Source organism: Berghia stephanieae, chromosome 4 (genome assembly GCF_034508935.2).
Source record: "Berghia stephanieae isolate SIO BIC M18660-M18661 chromosome 4, UCSD_Bste_1.3, whole genome shotgun sequence".
In the NCBI taxonomy this organism is placed as follows: domain Eukaryota; kingdom Metazoa; phylum Mollusca; class Gastropoda; order Nudibranchia; family Aeolidiidae; genus Berghia; species Berghia stephanieae.
Window position 1 is genome coordinate 70,322,111 of NC_088363.1, and position 15,182 is coordinate 70,337,292.

General features: G+C 34.6%; 2 protein-coding genes across 5 annotated transcripts in view; one reads left to right on the forward strand and one right to left on the reverse strand.

Moving 5' to 3' along the window:
• LOC144971139 (protein C3orf33-like) overlaps positions 1 to 1,608 on the reverse strand; it is a 16,357-nt gene extending 14,749 nt beyond the window's left edge. Inside the window, exon 1 of one of the 4 annotated variants that reach the window (XM_078911581.1) lies at positions 1,270 to 1,608. In XM_078911581.1, the coding sequence (XP_078767707.1) occupies positions 1,270 to 1,347 (78 nt within the window). In that variant the 5' untranslated portion in view covers positions 1,348 to 1,608. Of the gene's footprint in view, positions 125 to 1,265 lie in introns of those variants that run through there. The other 3 variants (XM_078911582.1, XM_078911583.1, XM_078911584.1) reach the window with 3 other exon arrangements.
• Positions 1,609 to 1,905: 297 nt separating this feature from the next.
• LOC144971140 (phosphoribosylformylglycinamidine synthase-like) overlaps positions 1,906 to 15,182 on the forward strand; it is a 32,016-nt gene continuing 18,739 nt past the window's right edge. The window contains exons 1-10 of the mRNA XM_078911585.1: positions 1,906 to 2,254; positions 4,416 to 4,545; positions 5,921 to 6,068; positions 6,985 to 7,135; positions 7,584 to 7,692; positions 9,115 to 9,255; positions 12,048 to 12,175; positions 13,852 to 13,980; positions 14,100 to 14,360; positions 14,800 to 15,030. Coding sequence (XP_078767711.1) covers positions 2,104 to 2,254; positions 4,416 to 4,545; positions 5,921 to 6,068; positions 6,985 to 7,135; positions 7,584 to 7,692; positions 9,115 to 9,255; positions 12,048 to 12,175; positions 13,852 to 13,980; positions 14,100 to 14,360; positions 14,800 to 15,030 — 1,579 coding nt within the window. The 5' untranslated portion in view covers positions 1,906 to 2,103. The remainder of the gene's footprint in view (positions 2,255 to 4,415; positions 4,546 to 5,920; positions 6,069 to 6,984; positions 7,136 to 7,583; positions 7,693 to 9,114; positions 9,256 to 12,047; positions 12,176 to 13,851; positions 13,981 to 14,099; positions 14,361 to 14,799; positions 15,031 to 15,182) is intronic.

Below are 15,182 nucleotides of genomic sequence, written 5' to 3' on the forward strand. Positions count from 1 at the left end.
TAGTAGTAGTAGTGGTAGTAGTAGTAGTAGTAGTGCTGCTATGTGGTCTGGTGGTATGACTCTCGCATGGAAGGTCCAGGGTTCGAGATCCTCTCTGAGCAGGTCATAATTGAGTCCTTGGAAAAGTCTCTTTACACACATTCTCTCACTGTACGCAAGTGTAAAATGAGTACCTGGTTGTTAACAGCATTGTCTCTGTCAGAAAAAATTGTAATATTGCCTAACAGGCATCATGTCTCATCCTACATGTTAAGTGTTGCTTTTGGTTGGGGATCCCTTGAAAAACGCTTTAGTAGATATTGCACTATATAAATACTCAAATTTTCAAACGCTTTTCGTAGCAGAGCAGCATCGGTGGTAATAATGTAATTTGAGGAATTGACAATGGCCGGGGGAGTCAGATGGGGCCAGAGATTATGGCAGCAAATATTTAAATGAGGTCCAATTTCGAGTTCCTTCTGCCTCTCTGTATTTCCTGTTTTGTTTCATGGTGTGGCAGACCTGGATGACGGCGATGCCATACACTCAATGGCTGGAGTAATTGAAGTGGTGGGTGACAGGTTTGTCCTTGTTTTCAATGGATTGCAGATGTTGCCCAAGCCTGATACTAAATCTCTTGCCAGTTTCTCCCACATTAATGTCTTGTGGCAATGTTTGCTGATTTTTGTGTAAACTAAATTGTGATCAGCGCAGTGAAGATGTGCCAGTTGTCACTCACTTTATCCATGAAATTGATGGAATTTTTCACGAATAAGTGTGGGCTTAATTGCTTCTGCAACGTCCACAAGGCTTCATCTCATATTGGTTACAGGCATATCAAACGATGTATTATGTTTTAATTCACGCTTCCATACTAATACTATGAAGCAGTATAATTTCTGCGCATCATTTGTTTCATCTATTTGCCTTGAATTCCTCTCATTCTTCTTTAGTGTGTTATCATCGTTTTTTTTTTATTGACAAAGGAGAAACCCAAAACGTCCACAGCATTCGTCTTCTTTGATTCAATTTGACAGTTGAGAGATGACCTTACGTGTTTATTAAACAGAAGGAAATTACACATTTTCTTGTCAAGATTTGCCTCTAAACAGTGATCTCTGGAAAAGTAGAGACACAATTTTGTCAGCTTACATTGATGATTTGAAACAAGTTTTTTTCACAAACAAATCCATCCAGAAGGATTTTATACAGTTGGCCCCCAGGTTTAGTTGGCCTCAATATGACGTTTTTCATATGACATACAAAAACATACCAAAGACGTCTACCTACTCTCAATTCTTGCAGATGATGGTCGATAAAATTGGACAGATCTGAGGAAGAAGTCGGTTTTTCTTTTTCTCCGCTCATCAAGTTAATTTTTTCCCTCTTCGAGTAAGAAAAGGTTTAGAAAACTTCCTCTCTACAAGAGAGTTGGCTCATTTCTTCATTTAAACGTTCCTTCAAGACAGGCTCTGTTAAAGTGAGAAAACATGATCACTTCGGGAGTAAAATTAGGCTATTGGACTGATGACTGAAAGATCAGACCCAAAAAAAAAAACATACGAAAACTGAAAACATTCTAACACAACAGTAACAGCAGCAGACTATAGAAAAACCTCTTCAAACTACAATACATTGCTAAAGTCGAAATCATAATGGGGCACAGCGAATCATTTCCAGCTTGGCGTTTTAAATATCATATTCTAACATTTTTTGGCATTCTATCTTTTTAAAACGCACTTAATTTTCCCTTAAGTTTACCATTTTGGTGGACTGATAGACAGTAATTGTTAATTAAGGATTTTCATCCATAAACTGGCATAAAAAAGGAGAATTTTTTTATATCTGCGTGGTATTTATTTGATCACGTAATTTGGATTTTTCTTTGATTTATTTGGCATTTTATGAAAAAGTAAAATGGCAATCATGTCACAATGTTGTTCTTGGTTCTTTCAGTCATAGGACTAAAATCGCGCACATCGAATAAATGTGCTTCGGGCCGCATGATCAGTGGCATTCCAAAACAAATACCTAGAAATTCTCAATCTAATTGTGCATTTTCAGGCACATAGTGACTTCTTTCTGGTCGTATTTTCATTGTGGTATAACTAATCAGTGTCAAATATGTCTGAACTCATTTGTTTCTACCGCTCTCCTGGATTGAATCCAAATCAGTTGGAAAATGTTGCAGACAAAATCAACATCGTTGTTGGCGATGACTGTGTTTCGTCTTTAGAAACAGAAGTTTGCTTTTACATAAAAACAACTTCTATCGGTAAGTCAATAATTGTATAAGTAGATATTATTTTCACAATATTATTTATGGGAGTGGGAGTACTTCCGTAGTTTAGTTTCAAAGTTTCACACAAAATATGTTGTTGGGCGTACTGTTTTTTCGTTATAAAACAGATTTAGTTGTTTTACTTTAGAAAAAATTTGCAACGAAGCAATAATGTATAGAATATATTATATTTCCATTTATGGCAGGTAGTGGAGGGTACTGCCTAGCTTCAGTTCATATTCGTACTTGCAGTTACAATACTGGACTGGACCAATGAGAAGGGAGTGCGTGAGTTAGTGTGATGATTGATCGTTTCTTATGCAGTGTCTTAGTTCCTCGCTACATAGACCTACTCTTTACCACTTTAGCGAGATTCAAGTATGGATACCTACCTTTGTAGTATTGAGATGGTTTGGTGACGATATGTATAATTTGCGATTCCTTTTTATAAGAGTTTTGATTTAATTGTCCCTCCTAAACTCAGAAACGAATGACATTTAGTTAACCCATTAATGGCGAGTTGGTTACATTTTAATTTCACTGTACATAGATGCCGAGAGGTTCCTTTTAGTAGTATGAACCATATCCGAATTATAAAAAAGTGAATGAAATGTGTCCAAGATTAGATAATAACGAATGCATTGAATAGATTGTAAATTTGCTCCATGTCCATGGAAGTTAGTTATAATTCTATGGACCATATATTGTTGTTACGATTAGACAAAATATATTGCCTCGGGAAGGTTATGGTTATCTTCAACTCTAGCTTTATCAACTTTAACCACATATTTTCCCCCGTGTTTCAGATTCTTATCTTACCCCAATGTTTACTCCTAGATTTTTTACTTTCATATTTAAAAAAAATATAACGTGGAGTACGCATATCTTTTTGTATTTACTCTTTGTAAGTAAAAATGCGATAAAGAGCAAGTGTATATTTGTCAGAAATATAAGAATTAGATTATCGCATCTCTTGGTTAGATTCTTTTGTATTGGAGGCGCATCTTAGTGGTAATCAACAGCTCTGACGATATTTGATCCCCAATTGAGGATGATATTTTTTCTTGTATTTATTCTGCTTTGCATCACCCTTTATGATTCACACCTTTTCATATTTTTGTCTTTTTGTAAGGCACTTTACAGATATCACCCAAGTCGACTTGGGTATGATTTGTAAATGAGCATCTGGTCAGTGATAGAAATTGTGAAAGTGCTGGAGCATAAAAAGGATACCTAAAATTAAAAGCCACTTGTACCTATGCAAGAGAAATTTGGTTCCATATGGCCAGCTGGAGATAATTAATGTGAAACTTTGTCAAGGCCAAATTTATTATATTTTCTCATTTTATTATATTCTCCATTTGAAGAACTAAATAATAACATGTTTCTGAGCATGATAATAATAATAAAATGGAGAGTGCTATATACATGGGTGCAAGAGTGCCGATTGGATTACCGAAAAAACGTCGCCGGCTTTTTGCGATTTGGATTTGATTGATTTTTTAATTTTTTTTTTGTGTGACAAGAAACTTAACAAATTACTCCATTACAACCTTTGGATTAAACATACAACAATTGTGGACTACTATTATGAAGACTAGATGCTGAGAATAATACTTCAAATGACGAGGTGAAGTCTGTGAATCTTGCAGGCTTTTTCAGATTATATGTCTGGTCATAAGTAGACTTGCAGGCTTTTTGAGGTCCAGTTGCTTGCACCCATGTATATATGATATTTGTTTATCTAATTAAAGGTGGTCAATTTTTAACATTTCTTTAACCCTTTTTATTTTGTCTTTATATTTCAACTATTTTCCGTTTTTTATTTATTTAAAATTGAGCTTTTATACAGCGCAATACCTATCCACCAAACATGCTCAAAGCACTTTACAAGGGGTCCGTGGCCAACAGCAACACTTAACATGTAGGATGTGACATGACGCCTGTTAGGCGATAATACAATTTTTTTACACCTGAGTACGGTGAGAGAATCCAAGGACTCTTCTATGCACTGAGCGAGGCTCGAACCCAAGACCTTCCAATCCGAAAGCGAGTGTCATACCACATAGCCTTCACATTTTATTTTGAAGATTTAGAAAGTGGCACTTTTAGTATGGAATAATTTTAGTGTGAATTTTATTTCTCTCTTCAATAGAACTCACAGAAGAAGAAGAATTCATTCTGAAATGGGTTTTATCAATACCTTTTGAGGATGAAAAGTTGGCCAAGACAACATTCTTTTCTGACTTACCATCTGATTCCCTTGAGATTGAAATTGGACCAAGGTAAAAATAAAATCTAATATTTTTGTCTTAAACTAATTTGTCATACTAATAATAATGAAAGGCCTGATGAAACTTTGTTGACATAGTGTTTATTGTATGATTGGATCACTTTGCCATCAAGAAAAGCTTCATGGACCTACATCGTAGCAAAAGGCCTTTTACACACATTTCCCGTCTCCATTCAGGGATGGTTGTAAAGGTGTAAGTAAAATAGAGCAGTTCTCTTATTTATTTTCCTCCTTTTTCTCCCTCCTCTTCCTCCTCTTTCTCCTCTGGGTGAAGTCTTTTGACCGCCCATGGTGAGAAGGAGGTCACTTGTATTTTCTATTCCCCTATATTGTAGCTGTTATCTGATTTGCTTTTTGTCTATTTCTTGGGATGGGATTACTTGGTTTTGTCCTGGCCCTTGCCAGAGTCTTTGGCTGAGGAAGAAACAGTCAAATGTATAGTGTCAGTTTTCAGAGGTGATTTTTTTTGCCCTTGTAAATCATCTCTCCATTATGTACTTGGTGTTACATTTTTTTTTTGTTAACATTTGAGTGTAGTCCTCTTAGTGGGATCCTGTGCTGGTGTCTGGATGAGACATTTAGATTATCTGAAATTAAGCACCTACATTGATGGTATGCTCTAGGCAGCTGCATCTGCTCCCTATTTGAACCAATTCCCCTTTGTCTTGCTTTTTCTTGGGCGCTTTAATTGTAGTTCTATAATTTTTTTACTATCCCATTTTACTCCTTTTTACTGGCTCTGATATGACTTAAATGTGTTGCAAGTGCCATGAAGCCCTTAAATACAAACAAATAACCTCCTCCTCTTTCTTCTCCTCCTCCTCCTCCTCCTCTTCTTCTTCTTCTTCTTCTTCTTCTTCTTCTTCTTCTTCTTCTTCTTCTTCTTCTTCTTCTTCTTCTTCTTCTTCTTCTTCTTCTTCTTCTTCTTCTTCTTCTTCTTCTTCTTCTTCTTCTTCTTCTACTACTACGACTACTACTACTACTACTACTACTACTACTACTACTACTACTACTACTACTACTACTACTACTACTACTACTACTACTACTACTACTACTACTACTACTACTACTACTACCACCACTACTACTACTACTACTGCTACTACTAATACTACTACTGCCTACTGTGTCATGGTATTCATCACTCAGCAATTATTGTGCATTTGATTAATCTCTAATCCAGATCATAATCGGGGTATTTCTTGTAATAAAAATAATAATGATGATGTTGACAAAAAATGTAATAACCATGATAATATTAGACTTGAATTCTAAACGACACCTCCTTCTGAGGTGCTAATTGCTTCGTAAATGTTATTAATTATTCCCATCATTAAAAATTATGCACATATCTTTCCTAATAGGTTGAACTTCTCAACGGCATTTTCCACAAATGCTGTCTCGATCTGCAAATCATTTGGGTTCAAAAGTATTGAACGTATTGAAGTGTCAACACGGTACAGAATTTCTTTTACACCTGGGCTTGAACCAACATTTGAAGAAGAATATGAGGTATAATTTTATAATGAAAACGGGACAAACATACTTTTTTTCCTACCTGCATTAAAAAAGGGTTGTCTGGTAACTGCTTGTGTCCCACTGAATATATGATAAAGCTTGTTGACACTGACTAGAGTCGCATTCTTGCATTACAGTAAACTTATAAAGTCCATAACGAGCTGGAAAATCGTTGTGATTTTGTTATTCTGCTAAACTTCAACCCTAGAATCATTTGCCCAAACACATAATAAATATAAATAATACGCAATCATTTAAATTAGAAAACTCGTCTTTTCAAACAGTAAATTAGTTTGGAATAGTGAATTTCCAGGATATTTTAAATCACAAAATTTTACTGCTTTTTCACATTATGTTTTCATCAAAGCATAATTCTGCCAGTAGGTGAAAATTGTGCTGTGCCATCTCTTGCTGCCTATAGCATTTAATATGTTTTTGAAACATTTAAACAATCACTCGTTAAATTTGATTTTTTAATTCTATGAGTCCTAAGCTTGTTTTTTTAAGTTTTTGTTTTTATAGGTAACTTGTTCTTCAAAATATTTCTTACACTATGTTATGAATAAATAATATGTGACCCTCCGTCTCAAAACGGTATTATGTCGGGATGATTCATAACCCAAAAATGTCAATTTATAGATAGAATGATGAGATATTGGACCTTAGAAGTTTTTGCAAAACAATAAATAGTATTTATATTCCACCATGACGTAGAGAAAGTAAACCCAAGTTTGATATTTGTGGATATGAATTCAATTTCCCAAACCGGGTTGATCCCGACATAATACCGCGTTGACACGGTGGGTCACATATTGTTTACTGTTTGCAAACTGAATAATGGGGCTTTATAACTAAGGTAAATAAAACCATGATATTAATAGTACTGTTTTGTTAACCTCTATCTTACCAGATTGTTTCAACTCTTCATGATCAAATGACCCAATGTCGTTATGATAAGCCTTTGATGAGCTTTGATCTACAAGGCAATCCTGATCCTGTATTTGAAATTGATGTGCTTAACGAAGGAAGAGATGCCTTAGCGAAGGCAAATAAAGTTCTTGGTAAGTTAAAAATTATCTCTTTTGAAAAATGTTATTCTCATAATAACTATCAAACTGGAGATCAAGATTTTCTTTATAACTCTGGCTAAAAATTTGATAGATTTTTATCATATCTAAACAAATAAACATTGGAATAAAGAGGAAAAAAAATATATTGCCTGTACATGAAATTAAAATATGTTATATTTTCTCAGTATTTGATTCTTTTAAAATTGAATTTCTGCTTAAAATTCAAAACTCATCAATGAACAATTAACACTTTTGTTCTTTAATGATTTTTAAGGGGAAAATTGGATTGATTGGATTATGACTTTTAAAATCACTTTTTTTTTACTCGGGTGTTGATAGCTCTCCTAATGAAATTTCAGTGATTTTGTTTTTCAAATCAATCAGTTGAGTGCCATTTTGCACGGATTTATCATATATTTATTAATTCATTTTTTTTCAGGTCTAGCATTTGATGATTGGGATTTGGATTTCTACACTAAGATGTTCTTGGAAAAGATAAAGAGGAATCCCACCAGTGTGGAATGCTTTGATTTGGCCCAGTCCAATAGGTAAGGGTTGCGGCTGCTTTGTCTAATTGTGTAACATGGAAACATACCAAATTGGGTGAAATAAAAATTGTATTTTAAGGATTCTTGACTTAATTTTCCAATAAGTGATATGACACTAAACACACAACAAAAATACTGATCAAGGAGTCATGCATTCAAGCCTGAGCTGTTAAATTAAAAAAAAAAAGAAACAAAGCTTAGAGGTACTGAGGATTTGCGGCCTCAAGCGGTCAGATTGAAAAAAATATGATACTGAATTACTCGTTACTTCATCTATTGACATCTTAATCTTCCATTACAAATTTTAGGACAAGACCAGTGCTGGGATAAAGTGCAACACACACAGACGCATCTTATTCATATGTGATTTACCATATCAATTTAGTGTTTTGATAGTGATAATGATAATAAATGGCATTTATATAGCATTTTACCCCATTGTCACAGGCTCTAAGCGCTTTACAGTGATATAAAACAAAACATATTACGGTAAGACAAGTGTTGATGGAAAAGTGATACGAATTCAATTTAACCAACAACAAAATATGATAATATTATTGCCACTTATGACATAAAAAGATAAAACTTTAAGCGAGATTTGAAATTTGTCAACGAATCCGAGCATCTCACATGTGATGGGAGAGAGTTCCAAAAGTGGGGGGGCTGAAAATTGATAAGATTGTTCACCTATTTTACACAAGGTCTTAGGTTTGACAAGGATTGATTGGTCATTGCTTGACCTCAAGTTTCTATTGGGGACATAGATGTTTAGAAGGTCTTTAATATAGGAGGGACTGTTAGTGCTCAAGGATTTGTAGACAACAGGCTGGGTTCCTGACCTCCCATGTTGAGCAGGGAGGTATTTACTGTGTCTTCTATCCCCCTATACCTGTTTTCCAACTTGCTTTCTGTCTTTGTCTTGGAATGAGATTACTTGGTTTTGTCCTGGTCGATACCCTGGCTGAGAGGGAAACAGTCAAATGTATAGTTATTATTTTGAGAGATTATATTTTTTTCCTCGTAAATCATCTCTCTGTTATGTATTATTATTATATTTGTTGTTTTGAAGTCATAATGTAAGCATTTGAGTGTATTCCTCTTAGTAGGGACCTGTGCTCGTGTCTGGATGAGACTTTTAGGTGATCTGAAACTAAGTACATTGATGGTATGCTCTTGAAATCTACAACAATTCCCTATTTGTACCATTCCCCTTTGTCTTACCTTTTCTTGGGTGCTTTACTTATAATTCTAGACCTTTTTACTATCCCATATACTCCCTTTTTACTGGCGCTGATATGACCTACATGTGTTGCAAGCGCCCTAAAACCTAGCATGCATTAGATATACGATTTTGCCAATTAAACAGTACTTTATTTTTTATACCCCATGACTTGTTATATTCTGATTTTCAACACATGGCAGTGAACACAGTCGTCATTGGTTTTTCAAAGGCCGTCTGTTTGTAGATGGAGAGGAATACCCCCAGTCTCTGTTCTCTATGGTTATAGACACTCAGTCCTGCTCCAACAACAACAATTCTATCAAATTTACTGACAACAGCAGGTATGAAAAGCTTATGCGAGCAAAAAGTATTTCCATTGTGTTGTATGATAATTAATGATTTATAAGGCTTAAAATATGTTTTATTTAAAGAAATACATGTCTGATTTCCATATGTATTTTTGTGATTATGGCGTGATATGGTGCCTTTACTATTTGTGGATAATAATAATAAAGTTTAATTGTTTAGTCCCCAATCTCGTTGACAAAACAGCTCTAGGCATACAAAATTGTAAGGTATCATTATAAACATTTTTGTACACACACACACACACACACACACCCATTTATACAAGCGCGCATACACTCACATACCCTCACAGCGACACACACGCACCAAAATGTCCATATGCATACAGAGATGAAAAATAGCTGTTAACACAAATTATTGAATAAAAATCAAATCAGAACATTTAACATTAATGGCAGATGAAGGGAGATTATATTATGGTATGAGATTCTGATGTAACAAATGTATATCTAATAAAAAATAGGATGTTTTATTTAATCTAGTGAGCTTCTCACAAAGTGTGATTTCTTTTTCAAAGATGACTAGGAATCCACAACCCTGCTCTTAACACTGAATGGTAAAGAATTCCAGACAGTGGGAGCAGCGTGAATAAATGCACGATCAGCATTCATAGGTCTTAGATCCTTTTTTAAGAACACACAATCGTGATTGAGAGTTTGATCTTAAAGAGCACGAGGGAGTGTAAACATTTATCAAATCTGATATATAGGCTGGGAAAATTTCATTAAGATGCTCATAGCACATTACAGCAATTTTATACGTAATTCTAAATCTAACAGAGAGCCGATGTAAAGTCCAAAACAAAGTTGTGACATGATCACTTTTTTTCCTTCTCAAATCCAATTTTGCTGCTTGATTTTGAGTTTGCTTACAACATTATTTGGAATAAAATACATGAGCATGTTACAGGAATCAAGTCTAGAAAACATCAAAGAAGAAATTAGGGTTTGAATAGCTTTTTGATCTAAAAAATTAGCCAATTGTGAAATTCTTCTGAGCTCGACGTATAAAGTCTTACATAAATTATCGATATGGCAATGCTCGGAAAGGTAAACACCCAGATTTCTAGCTCTGTCAGTAAAATGGACTTTTTCATTTTCAATTGTAATAAGATTTTTATATTCACTTTTTATTCTTTTTTTTTACGATAACACAAAAGAACTTCCGTTTATTATTCTTTCATTTTGAGCCTATTTATTGTCATACAGTTTTTCACTTCTTCTATACAAATTTCCAGGTTTTTGATTAACGAATCTAATTCAGTCAGATGGAGAGAGCTATACACCTGAGTGTCGTCAGTGTACATGTGGTAGCTGACTTCATGCTTTCTTATTATTTCTCCAAATGGTTGTGTATAGAGAGTATTAAGGAGAGGGCCTAAAGCAGGACCTTCGGGTACTCCATAATTTAAAGTTTGTGGGTTAGATTATGTTGTCTATCAGGACTGATTGTATTCCCGTCAATGTAAGACTTAAACTATTCTAAGGCATTACTTGATACTCCAAATGCCTTTGACAAACGTGTAATTAATATAGAGTGATCTATGATGTCAAAGGCTGCGCTTAGATCTAACAGCGCTAAGATGGAGATTCAGCAGCATGAAGAAGATCGTTATTGATTTTAATTAGGGCAGTTTCGGTATTGTGCTGTCTGTAGGCAGATTGATAAGGGTTGTAAAGATTATATCTAAGTAAATGATTTTTAAGTTGCCTAGCAACCACTTTTTCAAGGATTTTAGAGAGAAAGAGTAAATTGGAAATGGGATGAAAATTTTTCAGCTCTTCAGGGGATAGATTTGCTTTTTTAGCAAAGGGGTCACAATTGCTTGCTTAAAAGAATATGGTGCAATTCCTGCAAGAATGCATGTCTATGAGGGTGATGATAAGTGCAACAGTCGTTTATCAAAGTGTTGTAATAAGGCGACTTTGCTTTTATGATTTTCTTGTGATTTTGATACATTTCTTTTTCGACTGTCAGGAGTGATGTACGCCATTTTCTTTCAGCACAAAGGCGCTCAGATTTTGCTTTTTAAAATATCGCTGTTCATCCATGGAGCAGATTTTCTACTTGTGACGATGCGAGTCTTGATGTGGGCAAGATTGCTATGGAGATTTCTCAATTCAGTGTTGTAAGAACCGATATTGTCTTTGTTGACCATGAATTTTTGAATTATATTTATTAGCTTTTTGTTGAAAATTTCATCGTTGATTCTTTCTCTTGAAATGATTGTTCTCCTTTCTGGTTTCAATTTTTCTGCATCTACCTCGAAATTGATGGCAAAATGGTTGGAGATACATTTTGTCTGTTACATTTATGTTGTAGAGCGAAGTAGTTTGGTTGGTTACAATCCAATCTAAAGTGTGACTTTTCTCGTGAGGGGGAGAATTAATGTGTTGAATGAGGTTGTGAATATTCATTGTCGACATTATTTCTTTCACTTTTTAATCTGGGTTATTGTCAAAATGCATATTAAAATCTCCGACAATGATCAGTTTTGTCAGTTTAGTTTCATTTTTTCAAGCAGATCCTTGAACTCCGGTATGGAGTTTTTGTATTTTAGAATTTGGTGGAGGTCTATATAAACAAATAAATTTGATGAACTGTTCTTTTAGATGGATTGTGCATTCACAACATTTGAATGTCTTGTCCAATTTAATTTCTTTAAATTTTGGTTTTCAATTTTCTTTAACCTCATCGCAAAACACCCCACCATGAGGCTCTTAATAATAACAATTTTATTGGATTTTAATTTTTCTTTTACTAGTGCTATTAAAGGCTACACAGTGACTGCCTTGACTGCTGATGAAGTGGTTGGGCCAGGAAAATTAAGCCCTAAACCAGACAAACAGATGAACATCACTTTTACTGCTGAAACCCACAATTTTCCTACAGGTGACTAACTCCACAGAAACCTAATTTAAGAATGAAAAGTCTTTAATGTGTTTTCTCAAACTACATCCCAAACAATTTAAATAAGGATTTCTAAGAATTGACATGAGATATTCATGAATCTTATAGAATGTGTACATGTACATTTGGGCTGTAATTGTTTGCGCACAGTGTTATCAATTGGTCGAATATCACTTCTTTTGAGCCCATATTTCATTAAGAAGTGAAAAGTAGGTATATTAATGATAAAAATTATCATAATGTTAATCATAATAATGATAATAACACCACAAATGATAGTGTGATATGATGGGATCATAGTTAATCAATTATATTTATACAGTGCAGACTCCTCTAATTTCTTAAAGTGCTTTCAAGAAGGAATTATTTCACCCATAGCTGTCCAAACAGTAATGCTGTTTTTATCTATATATTATATATCCCTTTCCTTAACTTTAATCAATGAGTAATCAGTATAAAGCTGATAAAGATAGACATGACTCATTCACTGATTGGTTGTTGAGGTTGATTACTTGTGTAATGGTTTTTAAAAGCACTTGACTTTTGTCTATCTGATAATAGATAGGTGTGAAACACCAATGATTATACAAGTTACAGAATGGTAGATAATAAATAGTTGACAGTCAGTCGGGTCTAATTCTTACTAATTAAAAGGGTCATTAGATAAGAAAAAAAGGTTGACTATCAATACAGTCACGTGTCTTCAAGATTGGAAATCACGTTCATGCTTTTGACCTGATTTTGTTTTTTCCCTTACATTTCATTTTTAAAAATTCATATGCTTATGTATTCTAATAATATATCACTCTTTATTTAAAAAACAAAACCTGCCTCCTAATGCTGTTATATCCCAAATAAAGCAGTGAATAATGTAGCTTATTTATTTATTTATTTGTCAAGTTGTATTTTCTTTCAGTGGACCATGAAATTTCTCAAGACTGGCATTGTATTCTGACCACATTACTAAACATGAAGTTGCACATTAATTCTTAGTAGTCGCAATAACTTATCTTATTTAAGGCTGAATAGGGGACTATCCTTTAAGTGCCATATTCAGTAGCACATAACTGTATCATCTCAAATAGCGTGATGTGTAACATTGGCACAAATTATTTTACAAAGACCTAAAGATGTCAAATTGTGTGTGTGTGTGTCCATGTTGTGTGAGAGTCCTAGTACAATAAATCATTCGCTTCCACAACTGCCCAGACCAAACTAACAAATTCCCTCTCCAACTTAATGTGCATCATTGCAGGGTATTGAATGCAGACAATTAAAGTTAGGATTGCTAATTCTACAGCTGAAAAGGCTTAAGTATTGTCTATCAATTCATTTTTCTAATACTTTGACCCAATGATTACCCTGTAGTAAATAAACTACTTTTGTTTTATTTATGAGGATTGTTGAAAAGGTCAAGGGCATAGGTTCGTCTCAGTAGTTCATATTTAATTTTTTTTTCACTGTTTATGTTACAATTAAGATCATCCTGTCGACTCAGTTTTCTAAGCTCATGATGAGCTTAAAGGGATTATATACGGCTTATTTTATTCAAAGACAAGGGTAGCCATTATGCCTGAAATGTTAATCAAACACTAATTGCTCAGAGGGAACTGTTATAAGATTTTAATGCTTTTGAAAAACATATTTCTCTCATCAAGGTGTCGCCCCTTTCCCTGGTGCCACAACTGGTACTGGTGGGCGTATTAGAGATGTACAAAGTACGGGTAGAGGTGCTAATGTCATCGCAGGAACAGCTGGCTACAGTTTTGGGAATCTCAACGTACCAGGTGAGGCATAAAAGGAATTGATATACCAGTATAATATATAAACATTTTTTTCGTTTTTGTATATGCTTCTTTCCACATCGTCTTGCATCCCATCATACTTTTCATATTGCTTTTTCTAGGTTATAATCTTCCTTGGGAGGATGAAGAGGAAGATTATCCTCAAAACTTTGCTTCACCCCTAAATATTGCTATAGAAGCCAGCAATGGAGCCTCAGACTATGGCAACAAATTTGGCGAGCCTGTCCTATCTGGATTTGCTAGGTCTTTTGGAATGATGACACCTAATGGGGAACGCAGGGAATATGTCAAACCCATCATGTTCAGTGGAGGTTTGGGATCCATGGAGGACATGCACACCGTGAAAGATGCAGCTCAGAAATGTAATTTTATCATGTCTTGGAATTTGGGAATTATTTGTGTTAAATGTGTGCTAATATGAGTGTTTTTGTGTGTGTGTGTGTGTGTGTGTGTGTGTGTGTGTGTGTGTGTGTGTGTGTAGTAGTAGTAGTAGTAGTGGTAGTGGTAGGAGAGTGAGTAAATATTTTGGTATGTATTTTTTCACCTCTTTAATTTTTTCTTTGTGAGCAAGTAAGCATGATTTGTATTGTCATCGAGGTGAAACATATCTATAGTCAAAAGTTTAAATTCCATCATTCTTGAGAATGCATACAATAGTAACTTTGTCTATATAACTTAATTATTGGTGTCTGTATTCAAAAATGACAATGTTTCAAATAATCTTTTCATTTGCTTAACATTTTTGCCTAACCTCGTTTTAAAAAAATATAATCTAGCCTTTTCTTTACTTTCATGTTGAAGCTATGGAAATCCTAAAGATAGGAGGTCCAGTTTATCGCATTGGAGTAGGTGGTGGGGCTGCATCGTCAGTACAGGTTCAGGGAGACAACAAAACAGAGTTGGATTTTAGTGCAGTGCAGAGAGGTGATGCTGAGATGGAACAGAAAATGAATCGAGTCATCCGTGCTTGTATAGAAAAAGGAGTATCTAACCCCATTAGGAGTCTTCATGATCAGGGTGCTGGGGGCAATGGTAAGTGTTACAAATCGCTTTTTTCTTGATTTTGGGCCCAGGAGCTTAAGCACCAAACAAACAACTTGCATTTATCCATTTTTGGAAGTCATGGGAAATCATCTCTTTGTAATTGAAGTATTAATTGTGTTTGTTGTTTATTTGATCAAAGG